The sequence below is a fragment of the Mucor velutinosus genome, assembly GCF_035048745.1.
Source record: "Mucor velutinosus strain NIH1002 chromosome Unknown tig00000165, whole genome shotgun sequence".
NCBI classification, from domain to species: domain Eukaryota; kingdom Fungi; phylum Mucoromycota; class Mucoromycetes; order Mucorales; family Mucoraceae; genus Mucor; species Mucor velutinosus.
Genome location: NW_027041913.1, coordinates 1,336,232 through 1,349,600, shown reverse-complemented (window position 1 = coordinate 1,349,600; position 13,369 = coordinate 1,336,232). Strand labels below are relative to the sequence as shown.

Below are 13,369 nucleotides of genomic sequence, written 5' to 3'. Positions count from 1 at the left end.
GAGTGATAGTATAGGAAAACCTTGCTAAAATTACAAAATCGGATAGGATTGAGCAAGAACCCATACACTGCATGTACTAGTGTTTTTTAGGTTACATGTCAAATTTTGTCTAGCTCTTTACTACTTCGTACATTGAAACACCACATCTTTGGCATCTGAGATCGGAGCACTGACAGTGATGTACACCATAGACAAATAAAACTTAACTGACAAGAAAAACGGCTTATTGCACTGGAAGTTATTCTCTTGTAATCTTGCCCATCACAGCAAATAAAATAACAAATGTCATTATTTATAAATGCATTTTTTTTAGTGTAAATGAGTTCAAAACAAGCAATGTGATATCCTACCAATGTGTTCATTAGTGTTTCAGTTTTTGAACCTCTCTCTACCACGTAAAAACCGTTCATAACTGTGGATTTCCCTATTTCACAGTGCTCTACGTCTGTATCAAGAGGAACAAATCGTATGTGGGCAAATAACACGCGAGTGTTACCTCTTATTGCTTACAAAATGAGTAAAACACGGCGAAATTTGGATACATTTGAGCCGTGTTTTCTCGTGCTACCAGCCGTTTTAGATTGTCAGAATAGCGCCAAACAGTTGCTCTCATCTGGCAGTTACTTTCGGACACCTTTGCTCAACTTTTTGGGGACCAAAAAAAACATGGCCAAAATTCGACCAAAAAGCATGAGGCACCCCTCATGGTTTTCATCGAAAATCAAACGATCGCGTTTTTGGTCGCAAAAATGAAGACTTTTGCTATGGTAAATATTGAGTCAAAATGTTTCTATCGATTTAACACAGCCCTTGAAATCATCTTTTGGGACCTTATTATGTAAAATCTCGACGTTTCGGCCAAAAACCTATTTTCATATCTTCATAAATTGCTCAATAAATTTATTCAAAACATCTATCTTACTTGGTACCATTGGATGCGCCTTGAAAAGCACTCCAAGAAACCTTAAAATAGCATGGAGTGATTATCATATCTTTATCGTCGAATCTGGCAGAATAGTTCAATCAAGTCGAAAAGTATCAAAATCTGGCCAATCTGAAGCATAAACCAAGCTGAGGTTAAATTTGTTTTGGTCGACGAATCTGCCACATTAACAATGCCTTCCTCCGTAGTAAAGTTCACGAATTTCATTTGAACACTATCAACAAAATCGAATATTAAAAGCACGCATTTATTAACGTGAGCTTTGGCGGTAGAAATGTATATAATAAAGAAGAAAAGGCAATGTTATTTCTAAATAGGATCTGAAATATAACAGAAATCTAAGGAACTATTTCTTGTGCAGAGAATCATTGTATGTCCAAGCACCTTCATCCACAAAAGGCTTGCCAACCATATTAGGTAGTAATGACACTGTGCGTTTTGAGTATTCATCGGACGCTTCTGAATCCTTTTGAAATGTGAATAAGACAGGCTTGAAAGGCTCTACAATATTATTTTCACGATCTTTTCTGATTTGACGCTGCCAATCCTCGATTTTCGATTTCTCTGCATTTGCAACTGCATAATTCTTGGCCTTGAGTGCTTCAGTAACAGGGCCCCACAGACGATGGGATTCAATCTCTTGTTGTTGTTCAATGGGTGCCGTTTTACGTTCTGCCATGGCTTCAGCCTCTGCATCGAATAGTAGCTCTTTTGTGCTTTGTCCAGATTTGGTATAGAAAGATTGGTTGCTCCATCTGCCGGATAAAGTGCAATACACTTGCTCCTTATAGGTGATACTTCCCTTGATGCGATGATACTCACCACCAAACCATGGCTTGGGGATAAACTCAATCACAGTTTTAGCACCGCTGTTGCTGGTGATGGTGCAAACACCACTCAATTCAAGATAGCAAGACCCAGTGAATACACCACGAATCAGTAAATCAGGATAATCAATCACATATTGTTCGTCAAATGTCTTGAGATTCAGTACTGCGCGACCGACTTGCTCTACTTTGATAGTTGTACCCTTGAATTTGGATTTCTGGCCACAATGACCATTGAGTGATACACCTTCTGCGGCGCTTTCGAGATAGAATGCCGAGATGGGAGGATGATGGCACACTATACAGAACAAATTAGATCTTGCAAAAAAAAAAACACTTGAACCCCTTTTCCATCTTACCTTGCTCACAGATGCATTTAACATTGCCCATGTGACAATAGAACTGCTCACCCAAAATTGGATTGTAAGGCTTCTTTTCGGTCAATCCATTCGTACAACGTGATGCGTAGCTACCCCATAAAGTGGACATAAACCATCGAGTGACGGCCAGCATACGTTCTACACATATTCCTTAAGTAACCTCTCCTCTTTTACAAGTACACTACATACCTTCAGGGTCACTTGATTGAGTCACTGCTGTGAAGCTAATTGTAATATAGAATTAGAGTTAATATATTCACCGTTGTAGCAAGTCTCGGGATTTAAAGTCATTGTCTAATGTAACTTACCATGTTGGATGATCGCCCCAATACGTGCTACAATAGAATAAAAGGTTAGAAATTCTGCAAACAGCCGGAAACAACAAAGAGCACCCACCCGTATTCTAACAAAGATAACCCATTCAAAAAGAAGGCAGGGCAGGTCAGTGAAGAGAGGTCTCCAGTGAAGCTGATCACTGTCTTGAGGAATTCTTTGAACTGTCCGCCTAATCCAGGCTCGGGCCCCTTAATTGACAGCTTATCTACATCGCTTGGAATTGGTTTGACTTCTTCGTGTCTCTTGTTTTTGCTGCCAAAGATTGCCATTGTATCGAGTAAAGTTAAAAAAGAGTAAAGAAGAAAGGAGGAAAAAGGTAAAAGCATAAAAAAAAAGCCTTTTATGTCATGAGAGCAGAGCTATTCCGCGCTCTTCCAATTAAGGCTGGCTGTGCTTGATGCAACAACATGTCAAATTCTGTAAATTTCAGGCTCATGTCAAACCGAGAGACCCAATGCTCATTTAGTTTATAATCGCAATAAGCAGTTCAGTTGATACAGTTAGCAGGCGTCAGAATTCCTTGCTTTTACCAGATGTAGTCTGGTATTCTGATTGCATGGATAGAGCTGATCAATGAAATCCCAGTGCTGGTGGGGCAATGATGCAACTAGTAAAATGATGGGCGATGAGGACAATTGAATCAAATGTTTTACATTTCTCAGATTAGTGAGACCCCCAATTTTTTGCACTGCAAACTAATCCATTGCTCGTACAGCCCATTGTCGCCATAGGAGGAACATTTAGTTGATGCATTTTTCTAGAGATTGATGGCATTTGACAGGCAGGAAAAAAGGTTTTAGCATTCCGGTGCATCGGAGTGCACTATGAAATTACGTACATTTGATGCGAAATTGTAGGCTGGAATGAATGCTACTCGAGATCTATTAGATGTTTTCTTTAGAGAAGTTTGCACATGACACCCCTCGTCTTGAAGAGAATCTAATCTAATGATGTTTATCGCACAACGAGTGCCATGATGAATACTCATTTGATCAACAGACCAGACATCTGGAATAAATTAAATATAACAGCAATTTATTTTTGGTGATAAAAAATACAATAAAAGAAGAAAACATTCAAACGATCAATGATTAACGAAAATTCCAGACGATAGAAATGACACCATGAAACGTATGTGATAAGATGGAAGTATAAAAGAAAATGTACATTGTAAATAATCATTGATTTGTTTGTTTGTGGGGTGCGTTCGTGTGTGGGTTTGCAGATGGTGTGGGTGTGGGTGTTTTGCTTGCAAGTGCGAGATGGTGCATTTTGTTTAGTAAGGTGTGAAAGTGTGTATATTGCAAAATAATAATAAAAATCTATTGTTTAGAGATGGCTCAACAAGACCTTTGAACCAGCATTACCCTCTGCGGCTGCTGCTTCAATGTCCTTCTTGAAAGGCTTGAGTGCCTTCTTGACCTCCTTCTTGGTAGCAGGCTCTTCAGCAAGAGCAAGCACGATGAAGCTACCGTGGTTGGTAGCAAAGTGGCCGAGATGGGGCTTGATCACCTCAAGGAGCTTGGGTGCAAATTCAAGAGGCTCAACAGCCTTGTCGTTTTCGCTCTCTGCGGTATCAGCCTTGATCATTGCCTTGACAATACGATTTGCAAAACGATCTTCGATAATGTGATTCTCCTTTTCGATATTTTCGCCAGCCAAAGCCAAGATGGCATCCATAGCAGCAGATTTGTCGCCCACAGCATGAAGCATAATTTCTTGCACAACTTGAGAGGAAAGCTTCTCTCTCATAAGGATGGCAGCGTTTTCTGTCACCAATTTGATCAATTGAGGAGAAGTAGCCTTCAAGATTTCTTGAGCTCTGATCTCGGGTTCCTTCTTACTTACACGGATTTTATCACCTTCCTTCAAGAGCTGAACAGTTTCAGGGGACAAATATCTAGTGTTTCTGCCAGCCAAAATGTACATGAAGAAGCGACGGCCAAACTTGTCAGCAAACAGCTCTGTAGCATGCTTACTCAATTCACCGAGAACAGCCTTGGAAACCAGCACAGTATCATCAGTGACGTCCAGCAAACGAAGCAAGACCAGATAGCCATATTCATCAGAAGCAATTTTAACCAAGAAGGGTTTGAATGCCTTGATAATGTTCTTACGATCCTTGGGAGCGGCAATCGAGAGACAGATCATGGCAACCCAGGCACCCTCACGTGTGTGTACAATCTCTTGCAGAGACTCCTTGAGATGACCCATCATCTCCTCACGCCCCTTATCATCAGCCAATGTCATGTATTGATATAAAGCCTTGTGAACAATGCTGTTGGTGATGGTGCCCTTATCCAAACAACCTCGAAGCATCTCGGCCATGTGCTTCAATACAGGTTCTTTCTTGTCAGGGAAGGCTGCCAACAAATCGTCGAGTGTCTTTGCTCCACCGCCGTTGCTGAATAGTGTCATTTCAGGACCGTAGAATTCGGCAAGCAGTTCATGTCTTTGAGCAGCGTTGGCGTATTGAGAGTAGAAAGTTTCAATGACGGTGGAAGCTTCCTTGTGGCGGATCAATTTGCGAACATTGTTTCTGAATTCACGCAAAATGTTGTCTCTTTGCTTATGACTATAGCTATATGAATACCAATGCATCTCACTCGAGTCTATTCGGACTTACCAGTATTCAATTGCCTTCATGACGATGAACTTACCATACATGGACTTGGAGAGCTCGACATATTTTCCCTTGAGTTCTTCTGCAATTTGGTTTCTTTGCTCGGCATTGCCCTTCTTGAGACAGGTTTGGATCATACGAGAAGCATCATGCTTGAAAATAACCTGAATAATCAAGAGTATGAGTGTTATGATACACATCAACACACAAATCAATCACTTTACATCTTGGACTTTGCCACCAATGATGCTCATCATTTTGGCCATCAAAGCCTTTTGCTCATCACGGCTGATATCTCCACGACGAAGCTGTTCCCAGACCTTCTTTGCTTGCACAATCATTTCAAAGTTCTTGTCATGGGATTTACGTTCCCAACGAGTGGACTTTTGCTCGTTACGAGATTCTACGCAGAGCATGTCAGATACTGCAACAACAGATAGAAGCCATCATCACTTACCAATCTTTGACTTCTTGTTGAAAGTGGGCTCATGCTCAGCGTTTCTCTTTTCTCCAATAGCAGACATGTTGATTTGAGATGTGTATATGTGTAATAAAGTTTTTTTTTTTTTGCCTTTATCTTTCAATCGAAACTTTTATTTTAAAAGGGATGGAAAAAGAGCGAGGGTAAACTGTCACCACATCAAGCCACTATGGATTGGCATTACGATGGTCCTGAATTTGGTAGAATAGGCACTTCACGAAACGTCGCGAGTATTGTTGACCGGACTTGGTGAATTAGGATAAAGGAAAAAGTTTTGGATTGCAACGCGTTTACTTCTCCTACAATATCATCATCATCATGGCCACTAAACCCGAGTTTGGTGTTTCCTCCTCGTCGTCCAAATTCAACAATAAAAGAGGCAGAGGTGGCGGTGGACATTCATTGGGGTCAACAAGAGCAACCACCTCATTCAAACAATTTGGCTTACCCAAAGCTGGAGGATCGAACGAGCAGTCGAATGTCGATCAACGCTTTGAGGATGTTGCTGTATTAGACGCTCTGGAGACCAGATTTGGATTTGAACGCTACCAAGAGGGCCCTCAAAGATTAGGCTGGTTATTAAACATGCATGAGGTACATTTGTGGATAGGAATGCAATGGAGCATACCCCATTTCTAATGACAACTCGATAGACACTGATCAAAGACGAGGATTGGCCCACTGGTAGATCAGGCGTAGACTATTACTTTATTAACGACAGTGGAGAGACATTCAAAACCACATTACTGTTCAGTCCCTATTTCTTTATCGGTTGCAAGGTACGTTCAGTTTCATCCGTTGCCTGCCAGTTTACTGAACCATACGTCAACAGCCAGGAACAGAGGGAGAAGTAGAGGACTATCTGCATAGACGATTTGAGGACCTGATTGAAAAGATGAAGCGAGTCAAGAAAGAAGATTTGAAACAAGTAAATGCCTTGATCTGTCAAACAATGGCTGACAGAGCTACTAACATCGCACTTGACATTACTAGCCCAACCATTTGATTGGTAATACCCGCACATACATTCAACTGAGCTTCAGAAATCAATCCGACATGTATTCTGTCAGAAAAATCTTGCTGCCCATTGCCAAAAAGAACCAAGAGAAAATCAACACATTAGACACATATGCAGAGGTCATCAAGTAAGTGCAGAGGGAATTCGGAGAGAGAGAGAGAGAGAGAGAGAGAGAGAGAGAGAGAGAGCCCAGACTTACTTTATTTGATCCACCAGTGCTGCCAACAATATTGCATACGAGAATCAGCCTCATTCTGCAGCCATGTCAACACGCAAAGCAGCAGACGAATCACTAGAAAGTGTCATGGATATTAGAGAATACGATGTACCTTATTATGTGCGAGTAGCTATGGATTTGGGTAAGGGAAATCTAGGGGGCTACACCTTGGAAATCTAACCGAATCATACCACATTAGATATCCGAGTTGGACTCTGGTACACAGCAAAGGCATTGATGGATGGTACAGTAGAACTGAATAGGGTATCTGAACTTGTGCATCGTCCAGAACCCGTCATCCTTGCATTCGATATCGAAACAACAAAGCTTCCATTGAAGTTCCCAGATGTCGCCATTGATAGTATCATGATGATTTCTTATATGATTGATGGCAGAGTAAGTAGTATTAGCCCTTTTTCTCTTTGCAGCGTATCTGAATAATCTGGTAGGGCTATTTGATTACAAATCGAGAGATTGTCAGCCAGGATATTGAAGATTTCGATTACACACCAAAACCCGAATTTGAAGGACCATTCACCATTTTCAATGAAGAAGACGAGGAGGCGCTATTGAGGCGATTCTTTGAACACATCCAAGACGCAAAACCCACCATCTTTGTAACGTATAACGGTGACTTTTTCGATTGGCCGTTTGTGGAAGGCAGAGCGAGAGCCAATGGTATTGACATGTATCAAGAGATTGGTGTGTACAAGGACGATGAAGATGAATACAAGTGTAAACACGCTACACATATGGATGCTTTTCGTTGGGTCAAGCGTGATTCCTACTTACCACAAGGCAGTCAAGGTCTCAAGGCTGTAACAACCGCTAAATTAGGCTACAATCCTATGGAACTGGATCCTGAAGACATGACTCGATTCGCAGCTGAACAGCCCCAAGTGCTGGCTCAGTATTCCGTGTCAGATGCTGTGGCCACATATTACCTTTACATGAAATACGTGCATCCTTTCATCTTTTCGTTGTGTAATATTATCCCCCTGGTGCCTGACGAGGTGCTGAGAAAGGGTACTGGTACGCTATGTGAACTGCTGCTCATGGTGGAAGCCTATCGAGTCAATGTCATTATGCCAAACAAGCATGTGGACGAAGCAACCCAGTTTTATGAGGGACATTTACTAGAGAGTGAGACGTATGTTGGTGGCCATGTAGAAGCACTAGAGGCAGGTGTCTTTCGAAGCGATATCAACAGCGATTTCAAGATTGATCCGACGGCAGCACAGGAGGTAAGATTGGGTTATATCTAATGTATCAGAGACTAACCTATGCATAAATTACTTCTAGTTGATTGACCAATTAGACGACGCTCTCAAGTTTACTATTCAAGTGGAAGAAAAGAAAAATCTAGAAGACGTGGTCAACTACGATCAAGTGAAAGCCGAGATCCAGCAGCAACTAGAGGAACTACGCGACAGACCCATACGACAAGAGCCACCCCTCATTTACCATTTGGATGTAGCTGCCATGTACCCCAATATTATTCTCACTAACCGTCTGCAACCAGATGCCATGGTCGACGAATCCCAGTGCGCCACTTGCGAGTTCAACGTCAGTAACAAATCCTGTGATCGTCGCATGAAGTGGATGTGGCGTGGAGAGTACTTTCCAGCCAAGCGAAACGAATACAGAATGATTGAAAACCAACTGATGATCGAAACATTTCCACCGCGATATCCCAACGGTCCTACTCGCAACTGGAACGCCTTAACAGAAGCTGAAAGATCCACCCTAATGCGCTCTCGCTTAACTGATTACTGTAGAAGGGTCTACAAAAAGGTCAAGGAAACCAAGGAAGTGGAAAGAGAGTCCATCATCTGTCAGCGAGAGAATCCTTTTTATATCGAAACTGTGCGTGCTTTCCGTGATCGTCGTTACGAGTACAAGGGGCTGCACAAGACGTGGAAGGGAAAACTAGACAACGCCGTCAAAGATGGCTCTGCTACTAAGATCGCTGAAGCCAAGAACATGATTGTGCTGTATGATTCGCTCCAGCTGGCTCACAAGGTCATTCTCAACTCCTTTTACGGTTATGTCATGCGAAAAGGTGCTCGTTGGCATTCATTGGAAATGGCTGGTATTGTGTGTCTCACCGGTTCCAAGATTATTCAAATGGCTCGTCAGCTGGTAGAGCGCATTGGCCGTCCTCTTGAGCTGGATACAGATGGTATCTGGTGTATTCTGCCAAAGAGCTTCCCAGAGACATTTACCTTTTCACTGGCTAACGGTAAAAAGTTTCGCATCGATTATCCCTGTACCATGTTGAATCATTTGGTGCATGATCGATTCACCAACGATCAATACCAAAGGCTCAGCAATCCAGAGACATTTGAATACACTGTCAGCAAGGAGAACAGTATCTTTTTTGAGATTGATGGTCCCTACCGTGCCATGATCTTGCCATCTTCTACTGCCGAAGACAAACTGCTCAAGAAGCGATATGCCGTCTACAACAAGGACGGTAGTCTTGCTGAACTGAAGGGTTTCGAGGTCAAGCGTCGTGGTGAACTCAAGCTGATCAAAATTTTCCAGTCTGAAATTTTTGAGGTGTTCTTGAAGGGTGAGACGCTGGAGGAATGTTACTCTGCAGTGGCTCAGGTCGCTGACCGCTGGCTGGATGTTCTCTTCAGTAAAGCCATCAACTTGTCAGACGATGAACTGTTCGAGCTGATTTCAGAGAATCGCAGCATGTCTCGTACTTTGGAAGAATACGGTGCACAGAAGTCAACAGCCATCACCACTGCAAAGCGTCTCTCCGAGTTCCTAGGTGCTCAAATGATCAAAGACAAGGGCCTAGCTTGTAAATTCATCATCTCTGCGCGTCCTTACGATATTCCTGTTTCTGAACGTGCTGTTCCTGTTGCCATCTTCCAGGCCGAGCACAGTGTCAAGAAGCATTTCCTGAGAAAGTGGTTGCGTGATAACTCGCTCGAGACGTTTGATATTCGCGACATCTTGGACTGGGATTACTATGTAGAACGTTTTGGCTCTGTCATTCAAAAGATCATCACCATTCCTGCTGCCATGCAAAAGGTGCGCAACCCTGTGCCTCGTGTCAGACATCCAGACTGGCTGTTTAAGCGTGTGGCTGCCAAGGATGACAAGTTCAAGCAGCATCGTATCACAGACATGTTTATCAAATCTGACAAGCCCTTGATGGAGGATATGATGGACATTGACGACATTGAGGAGTTGAATGTGGCGGGTACTGCAACCAATGGTTTGCCCAAGATTGCCAAGGTCGTCAAGCGTAAACATGGAGCATCTGTTGCTTTGTTTGATCCTAATGCGCCTCTGGCTGAACAAGACCTCACTGAAAACATGCCTGATTGGAATGTGGATTACCCAGCGTGGCTCGAATTCCAGAAGCGTAAATGGAAGCGACAAAGACTCATTCGAGAGCACAATCGAAAGCTGGGTCACGATTCACAGTTCCTCAATAGTAACACACAAGCATCGTCTGGAGCAGCCAGTTTCTTTAGACGACAAACTGGATCGCTGGTCACCAGTGTGTGGGAAGTACTTCAAATCGTGGAAACTGATATTCCTGGTGAATACCGTATGTGGGTCATTGTGCAGGACCAAATGTTCAATATTCGATTGACAGTGCCTCGTACATTCTATATCAACAGCAAGGAGTCCAATCCTCTGGCCGTTCAACTCGAGAACCCTAGCTGTCATATGGCCAGATGCACTAGAACACTGCCTCGCTCTCACCAAGTCTACAATCTCTACCAAATGTTCATGCCTGAAACAACCTATCAAAACGAGATTAAAAAGTTCACCAACATCTTTAACCATCCCACCACAGAAGGTGTCTATGAAACACAGGTGCCGCTCTTGGCGCGTGCCATCTTGCAACTAGGCGCTACGTGTCAATACAGCAAGCCAAAGGGAGGCCCCACTAGAAAGATCGATGATCAATTTATACTGCAAGACTTGGTACAGCGTTCCGAAATGACCAACCACTACATTAGTGACCCCAAGCAATTCAACTACATCTTCTTATTCCATGCTCACTCTGATAGTCGCCATTTCTTCACTTTGGTTGGTGCCACAATTCCTGTAGCTCAAGTGTTCATCGTGGGCCTGTCCAAAAAGAACCAGCAAGTGCCCAACATCAGCAAACTCTACAGAGATCAGTATCAGTCCATCTTTGGTCAGGGTAGAGCCACCAGCGATACTGTGGAGATTCTGGAATCTGCAGAGTTTGAAACCAACTACTATTCCAATGAACGCGATGCTCTCAGAGCCATTAACAAGTCCCTGAGCAAGTATCTCGACAACAAGCGTGGCAAGAGCATCCTGGCCATCAACTCACCGCGTTCTTCCACCTACTTGACCTCCAATGCTCGCATGCTCCATTCGATTCCCTTTGTGCGCATTCCCTCTTTGCAGCAAGACAACCGCTTTGATGCTCTCAACTGGGTCACACCTATTGTCAACCGCATGATCAGACATTACATGGAACTGAGCTCCTGGATCGATCAAAAGGTCTCTCAAGCACGCTACGCCAACATTCCCTTTTGTAATATCCCTGACGATCCTTACCTGTTTATATCAGACGTCTTGTTTGCTAGAAAATTGATTCAAAATGACATGGTTATCTGGTGGTCTGCAAGCCCTATGCCAGACCTCGGTGGACGTGAAGAGGATGAGAGTTTGGCCATGACGAGTGAGATTGTCAACACAGAGTTGAGTTTTCCTGGTGCTTACGAATCTGTATGCGTGGAGATTGATGTAGTGCGATTGTGTCTCAATACCATCATTGAAGCCAATGTGATCAATGACTTGGAGGGCGCTACTGGTGGTTTGGGTGGATTCGACACGTCCAACTACACGCTGGATGACTTCGCCCATGGTAATGTCAACAACTCGGCAGCCTTCGGTGAAAATATGATTTCTGGCAAGACATTTGGTATGCTGCGCTCCGTGGTCCAGTTGTGGTTCCATCAAGCCATCACAGACAAGACAAGTCGCTTTGGCGAGCACATGATTGACACACTGCATCGCTGGCTTCTCAGCACCAATTCCTTCATGTATGATCCGTCATTGTATGGCTTGATTCACAGCATGATGAAGAAGGTGTTTATGCAGCTAGTGGCTGAATTCAAGCGACTAGGCGCTACCATCGTGTTTGCTAATTTTCACAAAATTGTGCTTACGACCAGCAAGGAGACTATGGAGAGCGCTTTACCTTATTTCCAGTATCTGTACAGATCTATTCAGCGCAAACAAGTATTTGAGCTTTTGGAGCTGAATCCTAGCAACTACTGGGATGTCCTGATGTGGATGGACGAAAAGAATTATGCTGGTGTCATGACTAAAGCAGAGAATCAACTAGCACAGGGACAGCCTACTATTACTAAAAAGTGGAATATCGAGGAATACCTGCCTGAAGTGGCCCGTGCCTTATTCAGTCGACAAACCTCCTCCTACGTGTTCAAGATGTACACCTTCAAGCGTCAGTTTCCTCGTGATATCGGTAGTCAAATCAGAGAGAAAGATGATTCTACACCTGATCCTCGCGTGCAAAATTTGCAGCTGTTTATCAAGCAAGACGCTGCCCGTAAGCTACTGCGCAAGGTGCCTCTTTTACTACGTCGTCAAGAAGAACAGCTTGCTAATCCTGACCCAGACATGGTGTTCCCTCAACTGGCTGGCTCTCATCTGGTCATGGACAACCCAGCATTAGAGTATGTCAAGTCTGTGTGTGCGGTTCTCAATCTGGACAAGCGTATTGAAGATCAAGTTCGTGTCCTCAAGCGAAGTGCACTTGAACTGGTGGGTGGTATCAGTGATTTCAGTGATATGGCGCAATTCCGTAATCCTTGTGAATACTTTAAGCTGACAGAAATCATCTGTTCTTACTGCAACTACACTACTGATTTGGATTTCTGTCGTGATAAGGAGTTGATGCCAAAACAGGGCCATATTCAAGCATGGCATTGCAAGGGATGTAACTGTGAATACGACAAGCGATTGATTGAAGACCGCATGATCACTCAAATTCAAACGTGGTTTACAGCAAGCGATATCCAGGATCTACGATGCAGCAGATGTCATACTATCAAGACGGAGAACCTGATGCGACAGTGCGACAAGTGTGGTAGTGAATATATCAAGACGCTCAGCAAGCCAGAGCTGGAACGCAAGCTCAAAGTGTTTAGAAATGTAGCAAAAGAGCAGCAATTGGCCCGCTTGTCTGAATCCATTGATGTTTATATGAACCATCTGTAAAATCATCTCGCTGTATAAACCAACTTCATTTCAAATTGTACATATCAAATAAATTATAGCTGTCGAATACGATGAAAGTTGCCATTCCACATTGGCATCTAAATGTACATGATATCTGATGTGATCCGAGCTCTCTATGTCTCTAAGTGGATATAGCAAGAAAGACCCTACAAGACGGCAGTCAGAGAACACTGCTCAGACACAACAACAAGCGCTTTTCATCGCATTCTACAACAGGATCATGCAAATGTGTCATAAAGTGTGTTCCTGATTTCCATTGCACCTTGGT

The 13,369-nt window shown here is 43.2% G+C and overlaps 3 protein-coding genes across 3 annotated transcripts; 1 reads left to right on the top strand and 2 right to left on the bottom strand.

The window, feature by feature from the left end:
• Positions 1-1,289: 1,289 nt before the first annotated feature.
• On the bottom strand, positions 1,290-2,755 carry ATC70_003393 (uncharacterized protein; the record flags this gene model as incomplete). Its single annotated transcript, XM_064822754.1, has 5 exons — positions 1,290-2,068; positions 2,130-2,288; positions 2,340-2,374; positions 2,459-2,485; positions 2,547-2,755. 5 exons carry the CDS (start codon positions 2,753-2,755, stop codon positions 1,290-1,292), a joined length of 1,209 nt encoding a protein of 402 aa, XP_064679354.1.
• Positions 2,756-3,815: 1,060 nt separating this feature from the next.
• TIM8_1 (Mitochondrial import inner membrane translocase subunit tim8) lies at positions 3,816-5,633 on the bottom strand (the record flags this gene model as incomplete). Its single annotated transcript, XM_064822753.1, has 4 exons — positions 3,816-5,061; positions 5,113-5,273; positions 5,334-5,512; positions 5,567-5,633. The coding sequence occupies 4 exons, from the start codon at positions 5,631-5,633 to the stop codon at positions 3,816-3,818; spliced, it is 1,653 nt and encodes a 550-aa protein (XP_064679353.1).
• Positions 5,634-5,908: 275 nt separating this feature from the next.
• On the top strand, positions 5,909-13,080 carry ATC70_003391 (uncharacterized protein; the record flags this gene model as incomplete). Its single annotated transcript, XM_064822752.1, has 8 exons — positions 5,909-6,184; positions 6,244-6,369; positions 6,423-6,518; positions 6,584-6,735; positions 6,825-6,967; positions 7,025-7,221; positions 7,275-8,069; positions 8,128-13,080. The coding sequence occupies 8 exons, from the start codon at positions 5,909-5,911 to the stop codon at positions 13,078-13,080; spliced, it is 6,738 nt and encodes a 2,245-aa protein (XP_064679352.1).
• Between the last annotated feature and the right edge of the window lie 289 nt (positions 13,081-13,369).